At 38.0% G+C, this 14,267-nt stretch overlaps 1 protein-coding gene across 1 annotated transcript in view; it reads right to left on the bottom strand.

Moving 5' to 3' along the window:
- The window catches only part of ATXN7L1 (ataxin 7 like 1), a 122,325-nt gene extending 108,312 nt beyond the window's left edge, over positions 1–14,013 (bottom strand). The window contains exon 1 of the mRNA XM_009289043.1: positions 13,951–14,013. Coding sequence (XP_009287318.1) covers positions 13,951–13,969 — 19 coding nt within the window. The 5' untranslated portion in view covers positions 13,970–14,013. The remainder of the gene's footprint in view (positions 1–13,950) is intronic.
- Between the last annotated feature and the right edge of the window lie 254 nt (positions 14,014–14,267).

Raw genomic sequence — 14,267 nt, 5'->3', positions numbered from 1 at the left:
GGTCCTCACTGGCAGAGCAGATGCAGAAAAGATGATGCTAGTAACGTTTGCACAGGAAAGGAGCAAGCAAACTAGCTTTTGGAGCAGTAACATCAAATTCTACTTTTAAGTAATTTTAAAATGATAGAAAAGCACCATACTAGTCTTTGTGATGACTTGCCAAAATAGGGTGAAGTACTGTGTTTTTTTGCTATAATAAGAACTGGCCTATTCTCATAAGCTTGGCTTGGGTAACTGTTCTTTGGTAGAAAGATTAACCCCAACAACTTATTTTGAAAGACAGCAGTCTTTGATCACTGCTTAATTTTAATGAGCAAAATTTGGTGCCAATGGGAGCATCACCTTTTGGAAACCGGTAAACAGAGCACTAGTCAGTAAAGCCTGCCGTGACCTCTCACAGGGAATGGTAATGTGCTTTGGTCCTTTGGTCATTTTGCCTTTTTTTTTTTTTTTTTTTTTTTTTTTTTTTTTTTTTTTTTTTTTTTTTTTTTTTTTTTTTTTTTTTTTTTTTTTTTTTTTTTTTTTTTTTTTTTTTTTTTTTTTTTTTTTTTTTTTTTTTTTTTTTTTTTTTTTTTTTTTTTTTTTTTTTTTTTTTTTTTTTTTTTTTTTTTTTTTTTTTTTTTTTTTTTTTTTTTTTTTTTTTTTTTTTTTTTTTTTTTTTTTTTTTTTTTTTTTTTTTTTTTTTTTTTTTTTTTTTTTTTTTTTTTTTTTTTTTTTTTTTTTTTTTTTTTTTTTTTTTTTTTTTTTTTTTTTTTTTTTTTTTTTTTTTTTTTTTTTTTTTTTTTTTTTTTTTTTTTTTTTTTTTTTTTGTAAATAAATACCTTCTATGTACCTGTATTCTCTTTGTAATCTAGAAATAAGGTATTGTTCCTTTCCTTTCCAAATCATTATGCAATAACATATTTCAGTGAGGACAGGATTACACCCTATCAGTACACAGTAGGCTTTCAGCGTTCTTTCATTTAATTCCAGTGCAGGTAGGATTAGGCTTTCAGCAGCTGCCATATTTGCATTCAAAGATGCCCCTGCCCCCTTTCAGTGACAAATGGATTAATTTCTGCACATAGCTGGTAGAACACTTTGGGCCTTTTTCCAATGAAAGGTGATCTATAAACATTATCAGTAGTCAACTTGTTTATTCTCATGATTTCTTCCCATTCACTTGCTCCCTCTGCATCTCCTCACACTGATAGGTGGGCTGTAGGCATGAATCACATCTCATACCTTTCCTCTGAATATACACACACTGTCCCGATTATTACTCAAAGCAGCTTTAATACATGATTTTGAACACAGGGAAAGTCTCTCTCACAACCTCATAGTATTAAAATGAACAAGCTTTTAAAAGCACTTGTTCTGTGTATTGTTTTCATAGCACTCTATGCTTGCACATGGCACGTCAAAAATCTGCCATGAAAAGCCCACATTCAAAGGGTTCTCCTGAAATAAATTCAAACTTCAGAGGAATTTGGACACAACAGGCTCACTCTAAGGTTGAAAGTCCATAAGAAGAGTGAAAGCTGCTTAGAATTTTGCATGTCATTTATCCTCTGATCCTGTAATATACAAACAAATGGGCATAAAAGAACTAATACAGAAGAAGAAGAAGGAGTATGAAAGAATGACGAATGTTGTTGCATACACAATGTGTTAGTTTCTCTTCACTTTTTGCCTAGTATCAAAACTAGAGCACCATTCAAGAGAACAGATGAGGTTGAAGCCTAATAAAAAAAGGAATGTTTAAGTATTTGAAGAACAGAGGGCATGTTTAGGGAACAGAGTTAAGAAAGATTAAGATTTATCTTTCAATATTTATGTTATTTTTGCAGTTTGGCAATTACAATTAGTTTCATTTTCCAGCTCCAAGACAGTAAGACAATATTAACAAAACAGATAAACTGCTTTCACTAGAAATCTGCACTTTCCTGTGCACTATACTATCAGCTTTGATGCCTCCTTCCTCCACATCAACTAATTATTCTCTACCTCCTTCAAATTCCTCCTTAAAATAGCTGCCTGCATGAAATTTTTCAACATTCATAGACCGATTTTCGTCTTCACAACATACACTGCTTATGGCTTTGTCTGAAGTGCATTGTGAGCTCTCTGAAATATAGACCATATCTTACTGGTTTTTAAAGCTACCACTTTTATACATCTTACATCACTTGAACATGTTAGACGTCTCTCTAGAACTTTTCCAAATGTATACTTAATAACAAGGAATTAAAAAAACCCCACAACTAACCCACAAAAACTCACATTCAGGATAAACTCTTACCTTCCAGGAAAGCAATAAAGGTTTGCAATAGCTTTGATTTGCCAAAGAGCTTGGAAAACAAACAGTCAGAATAGTGACAGGTATCTTGAAAAGCTGGAAACAATAATAAATGCCGCAAAATAAAACTTGTAGCATTGCCTCCTTCAGATATGCAGTCAAGAATAATTTTTTCTGCTGAACAAGAAACCCAAAAATATGTAAAGCTGCATTATCTCTTTCAGAATCTAAATACCTACAAGGCTTGGTAATGTTCACACCCGGTGTGTTCTGAGTTATAAGACTAGCTGAAGAAAACTTACACCAAGCACAGAATGTACAAAGACTCTATTAAAAGCGCTATATACACAGCTCACCATAATTTCAAGAGCTTAAACATTTTTTCTCCCATTTCTCCTTATATTTTTCCATTGCCATGCATTCAGTTTCTTAGTATATTTGCCCAAGGTTCTCCAAGTCTTCTAAAAAGCCAAAAATAAAACAAAAGCATGAATATAGATTAGAACCACAAAACTTTATGATAGTGCACAAAAAAACCCTGAGAGACCCTGAAGAGAAAATCTGAAGACTTTTTTTTCTTTTTTTTTTTTTCTCAGTAACTCTGCAAGACTATGTGTAAGCTGTTGGGATGACTGAACACTGATAACATACAGGGATAGGCAGAAAGTTGCTTGGGAAAGGCAGGCAAGGGAATGGGTAAAATCTTCCAAGTCAAAGGACCAGCTCAATCCTCTGTGTGTGAGCGAACAACTCTTTCCCGCAGCATTCTCTTCTTCCTGTCTCTTTCCTCACACAGATGTTTAGATCTACTAAAGAGAGGTGAAAACCTGAGATTAACTTCTTAAACACTGAGAAGCCTCCATCATGAATGACAGCCATTCCATACAACACCTCAAAAATCATTAAGTCCTGCTTTCTCAGGGAAAAAAAAAAAAAGGTGCTGTATCATAAAGCATGCCTGCCTGTAGCGTGTAGACAGCAACAAGCTTGCTTTGTCCTGCAAGACAAGCAAAAGCCATACAATGACATTTACTGCAGCACCACGCCCAAGCTCTGATAATACACCCTGCGCAGTACGACATTAGCCGGGGCCCAATCCATGATAAGGTAATCCTATGGCCTTGTCTCAGCTCTGGAAGCAGGAAGCACAAGTCAGTATCAGTATGTGATAGATCACGTAGATATATTACCTACTTATGATGCACTGCAAAGTACAGAACTACTGAGCTAGAAACCAGCAAGCAAACTACTTTCATGTCCATCACACGATGTGATAGATATGACCAGTCACCAAAGCATAGAAGCATTCCGCTGCCACAGCCATGGTCTACACACTCTTCTCTCTCCTTGGAGAAAAGGCAATATTCTCTGGATTTCTCCAAAATGCTGCTCCTCTTAAAGGCTTTGAACTTTCTCAAAGGCATGTTACGGATTCAAGCATGTGGTTGTAAGAGAGCACAAACTGCCAGCAGTCTTCTCCAAAAGAATCTTTCATCCGAGAACCTGACCCAAAGGCTGACCTGGCATATACTGAATGGCATCAATTTGCTCTCTCAGCACTGCTCATTATTCCCATCCCATTATTTCTGATACCCAGGACTCCACCCTCTTTCACACTGACACAGTATTTTCTGCCCTTTTTGTTTCCACCCTTGATGGTCTTTGCTTCTCGCTCCCACGACTAGGTCCAACTCCACCGATCTTGAACTCATGCTCATATTAAATATCCATTTCCTTCGCTTTATTCTTGCCTGTCCTAGAATTTGCAGTGGAAAAGGAAACCAGTCTGAAAATGAGGTTATTGCATATTTTCTCTTTCTTTCTCCTGCTGCTTACTAAGCTGTGCCATTCCTCCAGTTGAGCTGAACCCACACCTGCAATTTCAGCCTTTTTTCCTCCTACTTTTGACTCACTCCTCAAACCTTTTCTCTTGTATCCATTTCCTTCTCCACAATAGAATGCAAATATTTATTCCAAGAGAAAGCCAGAAAACATAATAATCATTTCACGTTCTCTGTTCCCACTCCCTTTCTCTTCCTTACAGCTCTCCCTTCTTCCTCGTACCATAGATAACGAAACACATCTGATCCACTCGCCTCACTTATATCACCCCATACCTCAAATCTCCTTTCTCCTCTTACTCTGACAGAACAGCAGGACAGCCATCAGTCCTTCTTATGTTTGGAAATCTACCTCTGACCCCTTACTTCTCTAACTACACCTCCTTCTGTCCTTCTTTCACCTCTAAGCTCACTATGAACTATTTTGATAACAAATTGCACTTTTGTCTCTAACTTCAGCCTGAACTCCCTTTAGCTGTCCCTTGCACTCCACTGAAACTATTTTCACTAAAATGTCTAAAAACCTTTTACTATTGCAACGTCAAAGTAAGTTAGTAATTTCCATTATCTATAACCCTTGTGCGTTTTTCGTAAAAATTAAATGCATTTCTCCTTTTGAAACATTCATTCTCCTTTTCTGACTTCCATGACACTACCCTCTCCTGCTTCCCTTCCTCCCTGTACCAACCCCTTCAGAGGTCACTGGAAGGCTCCTTATTCCTCCTTTATAGGTAGGGCTCCATTGAGCTACATCTTTTGCCCCTTCCCTTATGTCTGGGAATTTCATCCACAAACTCAGCTCCTAAGGAGACAGGGCTCAGATATATCTACTCTATGTCTAAACAAAAAATCTCAGCCTCTTTCTGACAGCTCTTGTCACTGAGTAGCTGTCAGCTTCAGCTCGATAGAGCTAGAACAGAACTTAGATCTCACCTCTCCGACCCTCTTTTCTCTACCTCCTTTCTTGATCACTGTGGACAGCATTATCATCTTGCCCATCATTCAGATATGAAATACTATGTCATCTTTGACAATGACTTCTCTCTTGATCTGTTCATTCAGGCTATATCTATATCTAAATGATTCTCCCTGTCTTGCATCCTTAGGACAAAGTCTTCTCTAAACATCTTCAGAGCTAAATCTTTGTCCAAGCCTTCATCTCACATTAGTTACCAAAATTTTCTTCTTTTTCATCTTGACAAACATTATCCTGCTTGTTCACACTGTTCCAAAAGTTATTTCTTCTATATTGTCATACTGATCTACCATTATTGTCTCTGCATCCTTCTATGCACAATCCTCCATTCCAACTTTAAACACTGGAAACAACTCATCTTTGATTTCCAGGCTCCTCTGTCTTACCTACACTATACTGTCCACATCCTACTTGCTGTCACATCATTTACTCACGTTTCTAGTTGGCTCATGATGTCAATACCCATTTACTAAGCTTTTAACAACCAGTCTGTATTTTCATTCAGGCCAACTTCTACACTTGAGCAAGGATACCTTCCAGGCTCTTGCAAAACTACTTCACTGCCCTCCGAACATCACCGTAAAGCTTTCCTCGCCACAGTTGTAAGAAAGCCACTTTAGCTTAGGCTAAAGTCTACCACCTATCATGTTGAGCAACTAAGTGCTTTTGTTTGTCAATATTAAAACTCCTGCTTTGTCATCTATTAAAAAATTAGTTCTCTGTGGCACAACGATTTCACAACACACACATGCACACACCCTTCCTCCCTGCGCTGGCACCCTGCACAGTGGCGTCTAGTCTCTGATCGGGCTGCTAGGCATTAGGATCATGCAAATAATAATACTGCCTCCCCAGTCATGGCAGTAACAGATGAATTACTTATATTCATCCAGATCATTGTCCTCTGACTGTCTCCATTATCAGCCCCAAACAAGCAAGGTTTTGGCTCTATCAGTGGTTGTTGTGGTGGCATGGGCCCAACAAACTTTTCAGATTTAAATCATCAGTAGCATCCTGTCTCAATGAGACACAACCAAGAGCAGCTTAAAAAATAACTGGATATGTTAACTACCACCTGATAATCTATCTAATCTGGACAATCACAAGTGGCCAGCCTAAAGGCCACTTCAGGATAGAACACCTATCGGAGATTCAAAGATGAACACACATGATGACTTACACTTCTACAAATCTCTGCTTCCATTCTGACCATTTTAGCTCAGAACAACGACAAGCTGAAGTCACCTTATTCTGCCACTGGGGAGGTCCAGTCCATCCTGTTTTGTCTTGGTAGAGAAGACACTTCTGATACAACAAACGTGTCAACAACTATTACTTATATGACATTAGCAGTGTTCAATCCAAATATAACTTCAAATTCCCAGTCTCTGCCCGCCCCCTATGTCTAGCCCCCTGCAGCAGGAAAAGGAAGAGAAAGAATGACTGGGCAGAAAACATCAAACATTGTATATTAAAGTTATAAACAAACAAAGAAAAGAGCACAGCAAAGATCACCACACAGAATCAAACCCTGGGAACTCTTGCCCTTTGCCAGTCATTCTTACGTCTTGATGTTACTTCATCAGTCACCTTCCTGTCTCTTCTGCTGAACACCTGCTCCAAGGGAACGGAAAGGGAAGCAAGCCTAAACCCCTTGTGTACTGTGTGCAGCTCTGTCACAATACAACTGCTTCCGTTTTACAGATGATTCAGGAGAGGCCTGGGGATTAAGTGAAACTGCACTAGACGTACATTGGTACCAGCAGTTGGGCAGAACCTAGAACTTTTGTCTTCGAGTTCTTTGCTACTTCTGGCTGATGCTCTTTCTAGTCTGGGAAAACTCCACTTCTTTTTTGCCAAACACGACACATTTTATAAATACATGCACACAGAAACCAAAAAGCAGCAAGACCAAATAATTCTAAATTCTAATTGCTGTCAAGAATACAGATAAATAGGAAGATGTGTTGGGCTTAAGGGCTGTATTATTAATATAACTTAGTAAATTATGAAAGGAAATTGCTGAATAATGAACAACATTTCAGAAGTAAGGAAGACGTCTCTATTTCTATGGAATACAAGACCAAGAGCAATCAGAAAGCCCACTTCTCCAGCGACATCAGTGGCTTTCATTAAGACATAAAACAAGTTATGACAAAACCACTCCCTTAAAATCATCAACATTCAACCATATAAAGGGACACAAAAGAGAAAAAGAGAGAAATGATGCATATGATAGCTGGTTTTCCTCTGCCCCACATCGGTCGTAAGTAACTGTGCTGGATTCCATCCCCAATCTGAGTCAGCTTAGACAGCTGCACAGCACTACAATAAAAAAATGTATCATTTTACCCACATAGCATTTATCTTTCTTATCCCGCAAAAGAACCATCAAAGACTTCTTGCTATAGACTTGCTGAGAGACCTCTGTCAAACACCCTTACTGCATCCCTACAGCATTCGCCACAGTTTTTTTGGCATATAAATTACCTAAAGACACAAGCTTCACCTGGCATCCTGCACCATTAACTCCTGAATCAGCTTTTTCAAGGACAAGCTGAAGAACTTCTGCACCAAGCTGAACTTGGAAGACAGAGAAATCCAGTAACTTAATCCATGCCCTTATAAACTGAAAATCTTTCTTGCTAGTTATTCCAAAATTACTCTTAATAACAAGTTGTCATGGCACTCATATAACCTTATAGTAGAGTTAACTCTTTAAGAAATACTCATATCTATATACTATTTTTACTGAAGGCGACCTTTCTTAATAATGCATGTAGTGTTATAAATCTAAACTTTCACTGGGACTACCAGAAACATGCTTTCTGCCTACAGGACTCCTGTGATCCACAACTTAAAATGTGATTTGAAACGTGTCTTCTATAGAATTTTCCACTGCTTCCATCTCATACACCTCAGCCTTGGTTAAATGGCTAACATTTTTTGCCCCAAAGGTAAACCAGAACCTGATAATGTCCTAATTTTTAATTATCTAGGAACAAAAGGCAAATTTCAAGGAAATTACCCCATTTCACAGTGGAAATGGTTCAACTCTTGTGTAGTCTTTTTTTATACACAGAAACCTATATTTAATCTATAAACTATTAACCACATACAGAGGCAGATAACAAGAAAACACACATGTGTTTTTATATCTCAATCAAAATTAGATAGAAGTCATCATTTCACTTTCTGTGATGACAACAGGGCTTGGGGTACACTCTAGTAACGTCATTTCCCTGTTTCTCAAGTACTGTTATAAATTACAAGTAGAAAGAATGTCAGAGACAGATCTTTAGTGACAGTGCTGTCAGTTGACAGAAAACCACACATGGTTTCCCCACCAGCGTTCAAAAGAGGTACCTTAAACTACAGGAGATCTAACCTCTTCAGAATAACTGTTGCACAAATACTGGGAGAAATATCACCTGAACTCCATCAAGATATGTGCCATCTAACAAAACCAGAATTTTTAAAGAAGTAATTTATAGAACAACAGTTTTAGATACATATTCAAAAACATCAAAATCCTGATTCAAAACACAGAATGTCTGATCAGAGAGCATTACCATTACTCCACTCTTTTTATCCAGTGTGTGGGTTGATGAACTAAAGGACAGGTTTCAGAAAATAACTATGTAACTATGAGGATAAACTACAATTCTGACTAAATTTCTGGGCACCATCATACATAATGTTTCATTCTTCCTCTGCCACCATTCCTTGAGACACATTAAATGAGGTGACAGCCACAACCAGGAGCCACGCCACCCCCCTGCAGAAGCTGTCCATGGGAAAAAAAAATAAAAAAAATCAGACTCAGATATCATATACTAAACTGATCAGACATTTGAACACCAGAATGCACAACAGAATTCAATCCCACTGCCATTTCTCATCCTAAAGAAAACCCCCATGGGGACCTTCACTCATTATTCTTATTCCCAGCATAAAGGTAAGAATGGTAAGAAAAAGTTTCTCTTGACAACAGCCACTGTTGTGTACCCTGCCAATTCTCAGTTCTTTCACTCATCAAGCTCCACCTGAATATTACATCTGTTTAAGAACCAGTATCTCTGGAAGACCTTATTAGCTTATAGGGAAGAGAAAGAAAATTATATAACATTCACCCCTCTCTTTTGCCCACTGCAAAACCAAAACCAAAACCAACCCCAAATCACCAACTAAAGTGGTCTAAATTCAATAACCTCACCTCTTTCTTTTGGGGTATGTGTTTAAAACTTTGTTATAATTTTCTCTCCCTCTCAGCCCTTTGCAACATTCCCTACCACCACAAAAAGGTGAAAGATGAAGGCGGCTAAGAAAAACAAGAATGTTTTACTCTTAAGTTTTTGTTTGATATGTTTTTAAAGGAGACAAACAGCACCATCGGCAAACCACTAGCAAACAAAAAAATAAATAATAATTAAAATTAAAAAGATTGCCTCCAATCCCTATGCTTACATTAACCAGCTGTTTTTGTTATCTTCTCCTCTTTCACAAACTGCCCATAATTTTAGTTCTCTTCCTCTTGCTTTTCATAAAGTAGAATGTTGTATGCTACATGCTTTTTTCCTAGAGAAGTGTTCCCTACCATCTCCCAACCTCCTTAACGTCTTATTTTTCCATGAAAAATGATAAAATCATCAACATATTTTTCTGAATAATAAAAAAATACTGAAATCAAAACTAATCAGTATCCCTTTAATTTTGTTCTGGTGTTGCGAAAGGATTTATCAAAAAGCTTTCCATCAGATATTTATGTGGGAAGTCAAAATAGGAAAAATACATTGTAAACAACTATCCAATAGATTTAAAACTGCAGTTTGCATGTGTAATCGTCAAGTAAAATGGTCAAATTTGGGGGTGCACAATAAGGATCGAGAATCTTGAATTTTAACACAACGTCAGAAAAACAATAGAATTTTTTATGTAACATACTTAATGTTAAACAATAATGAGTCAGTATGGTTAGCGAAAACATTATCTAAGACAAAACACACACATCATCAGATTGAAACCTCAATAATACAAACCCACTGAACTGAAAAACTGAAGTTGACTATGACACCAAGTACCCAGATATAGATCTAAATCCCACAGGTCATATTTAACTCTGCTGTTGTTCACGAAGATACACAGGATATCTTTTGCTCTTCTACAGCCTGTGCCTACCTAGAAATACTGCCAGCACTTAATGTTTGCACATTTGCTAAACCAATTATTAATAGGAGTTCTGTACGTAAGACAACAGAATTCACATTCTTCTACTATTTTCTTAAACGTTGTATCAAGTAAAACATATGCCTCCAAAATAATCTAAAATCAGTTACAGGTTATGACTGATAATAAAAGATCACTGTATCTATCTCAGGCATACAGTTACCGTGACTTCTTACAGGACACAAACTGTCAAATAAATATAGACTCCTTTTACTATGCATGCTATCTACAAGAAAATCTTCAATTCTTCAAATATGCCATTCAACTTTTTAAAATTCAATATAAATTCTAAATGCTGTTCCAATTCTGATAACCCCTCTTTTAGCTAAGCCAGTTTGTTGGTAGTGATTTGTCAGATAAGTTACACAATACTGTTTCTGCTTCCTGATTAGATAAGCAGATAAGTTTGTTTTTTTCTGGCACAAACATTTATGCATAAAATTTTTCATTTTCTGTGAACACTTGCAACTGCGTAATCCCCTCTCCCCAAATCTACATGCCAGTTAAAGTCAGCCATGGACATACTGCATTTGCTAAAGGCAAACATAAGTATTAGCATGCAAAAAGCAATTCCATCTACAAAACTGAACAAACGTTCAGGAAATTTCTCTCCCTCTGTGCTGCCTACATATGCACTGTAGAATAAAAGAAAGCAGTGAGCAATATTTCTACGTCTTTACTTCTGCCCTAAGATGGGGCACAGGGGGCACGTGGCTTTGGTGCATCTCTTGCATTACAGAAATGAACAGCACAGCCAGACTGCGACCCCTTTGCCCAGGGATGTGCTAAGAAGTATCAACCACTCTGGCAGGTGGAGATTTGGCAGTGTTTCTCCGCACTATCACCGCGGAATGCTGCCTCCCAGGTCCCTGTCTGGGTCAACAGGAGGAAGAAGAGCAGCACATCACTCTAAACACATATAGTACACAACCAGGAGGCAGCAATGCAGGGATGAAGCTAGCTAGAAGCATTTTTTGACATCTGACATAATTTTTTTTCTACAAAACCAAAGTGAACCACCTTGTCGTGGTCTGGAGGAGACCACCACCTTCCCACACCTTCCCCCCACCATGTTCTCCACACACAGTTTCACTAGTCTAAAAACGTTCCTTGCTTAACTGCTTACAAGGAAATGGTCACATAAATCTGGTTGTATTGACTAAAGCTGACAAAACGCAGACAATTATTACAAGAAGTAAACGCGGCAACATCAGATTTTACACTATCTTTATCAAACAGGACAGTAATTTTTGATACTTAAAGTCCTGTCCGTCCATCATCCCCCAGTTACCTTATACATGTAAAGTCTGACTTTTCTAAGACACCGCTTACAATCTCCTGGCACCACAAATGCCATAAGAAGGCCTACTCAAATAGATAAGATTGCAAAGAAAAATGAGTTGGGTTTGGTATTAAGACCTACCATGACCACAACCCTTGTCTATGAACAAAGCAAACAAAAAAAGTCAACATGTCACGCGACAGATGTGTACAAGATGACAACAAGTGCACAAGCGTTTCTGCAAGTACGTGAGCAATGTTTTCTGCAGACCAATCTAACTCTTCAAGTTTTTCCCCACCTTTATTAATAAGGATAGTGAGGATCAAGGAAGGTTTACAGTGGGTGTTCAGACACCCATTATCAGATGGGTGTGGTGAAAACACCTGTATTAACAGACTGCTTAAGTGAATACAGTAGAAACATTTCAACACATACTAATTTATTCAAACTTCGTGAAAGTTCTTTCTAAGTGATCCAAAGCAAGTTACTACTTGGAAGCAATAAAATTCCTAAAGCTTTTCATTTTCTAAATATAACAGTTTTGTTTTTTTAAACTGTATTACAGTGTAAGTACTATAAAAGCTAGTAAGTGCTTCACACCTGTCACTATCATAATGTCAGCAATGACATTACATTTCATTTGGAAGTAATTTTTTCTGGATAGTGAGTTTAAATAGAGCTTCTTTGACGGAGTCTCTAATCCCCCCCAAAAACAAACAATGAGAGACTAGAGCTGATAATTTAAACTGAATTGTTCTAGGAAACAATTTGCATATTAGGTATGACTAAGGAGTAGGGATGCACTTCGATCTTTATGTCTCAAGTAAGCTTATAATAAGAATTTGTGTTCAAGGACTTCTAGGCGCAAAACATTTTATCTCAACAAATTAAGCTCCTTATGAAGGCCAAGCTCCAGTAGCAAGATTTTTATTTGATTACTTTTGAATCAAACGTATGCTCAACATTGCTGATAGATGTACAAACTGTTTGAGCCTTGAAACTTTTACCTATAAATATACTACATGAAAATCCCAATTCTGCCTTTAAATTACTTTCGGGCTGGCAAAATAGAGAGGTTCAGGCACGTAAGAATCAAGATAGGAACACAATCAAGCTTGGCATCTCTATAAAGGTCTTTCAAAAGGGAGGTTTTATGGTATTTTAAATAATTTTATTTAATGTGTACTCCATGCAGTTTTATAGTTTATCACACAAATCTACGTTCCTGATTAATTCATTCTTTTTTCAAGAGCTTGTTTAGAAAACATAAGATTCCTTTAAGCTGCCAAGATGCTCAAAATTAAACGCACGTGTAATGACAACTATAATATAACGAGAAACTTAACATCATTTCAGAATATATATTGTGACATTACAGGTAATAGCGGGATTTCTCTCAGCATCAGTAAGTCACACTGAAGTTTCACTATGATGGGATCATTTGTTATGAACTGACTTCACAAGAAAAATTTCTTGTAACAGAAAAATTGTATATGTATACTGCTTTCTTAACAGAACAGAAACAAACAGAAAGCTACATAAATTATGTCCCAAACCATTTCACTAGTTGCATTAGGTGTTACCCCAGCATGATGTTAATGACGCATGTCACAAACAAAATGTGTCAATTTGATTTGCCTACGCTCACCAGTAAAGTTTGTCCTCTTGCAACTGACAGAACTATGTCAGGCACGGCATATTAGCAAATACCATTAGCCTGGAATTTGCCTGTTCATACTTATGGTACAAAAAAACCTTATGGCCCAAATGACCTATTATATTTGGGCTTGCAGAACATGCATGGCTTAGCCTAATGTAAGATAACATTAGATGTTGGCCACTCAGTTGACTGTAAGTCACACTCAGCAGTGAGAATGAAAGAATAAAATACAATTTGATCTAAAGTGAATGAACCCAAAGATCGTAACAGACCATTTCTCTCCGCGAGTGAAAATGTTTTTCACTACAGTCGCTAATGATAATATAATGTTTAAAGTTGATGCACGGGTTTATATGCTTATCTTCACACAGAAGCAAGTGAAACATTGCACCAAGGGACAGGGTCCACAAAAAAAATCCAATATGGCCACTGATGTGTAGTTGTCTTTTGACTTAAAATTGCCTTGTCTTTTACCACATCTGTCAGTCGCACGCATACACCTGTTATACTAGTACTTCAAAAGAAGTTGATGCAGTGACAGCCATCTGCGTGTATCCAACCCTGAAACATTCTTCACAGCAGAGAGATCCACATGCTGTTAGACTACCCTGTCAAGGCCAAACCACAGTCATCCACAGCCACCAAGAGACAGACAGGTAGAGAGGTGTGCCAGCACTATCCACTTACCTTCTTTATTAAGCCTCATAACCTCCCTGCTTTTTCCACCCTCCTTTCCAGTCTCTTCTAGATCTACACCTGCAGAAGAGAAGCAGAGTCAGGAAGCGCCGAGGGCCCAGAGGTGTGCATTTATTGTTTGGCGGGGGGAGGAGGAGAGGTGAGGAGGTGAGCGGTGTTTCTATTTGCAACAGCAAAAGCACAATGGGGGGGGCATAGGCCGGGGACCGGACCCGCCGGGCCCCCCGCGGCAGCCCCCTCCGGCCCCCCCCGCAGCATCCGCCGGCCCCTCCGCGCCGCGCATCCTCCCCCTCGCCCCCTTCCCCCAC

Source organism: Aptenodytes forsteri, unplaced genomic scaffold (genome assembly GCF_000699145.1).
Source record: "Aptenodytes forsteri isolate BGI_AS27 unplaced genomic scaffold, ASM69914v1 Scaffold137, whole genome shotgun sequence".
Classification (NCBI taxonomy): Eukaryota; Metazoa; Chordata; class Aves; order Sphenisciformes; family Spheniscidae; genus Aptenodytes; species Aptenodytes forsteri.
This window is presented reverse-complemented; position numbering and strand designations above follow the sequence as displayed.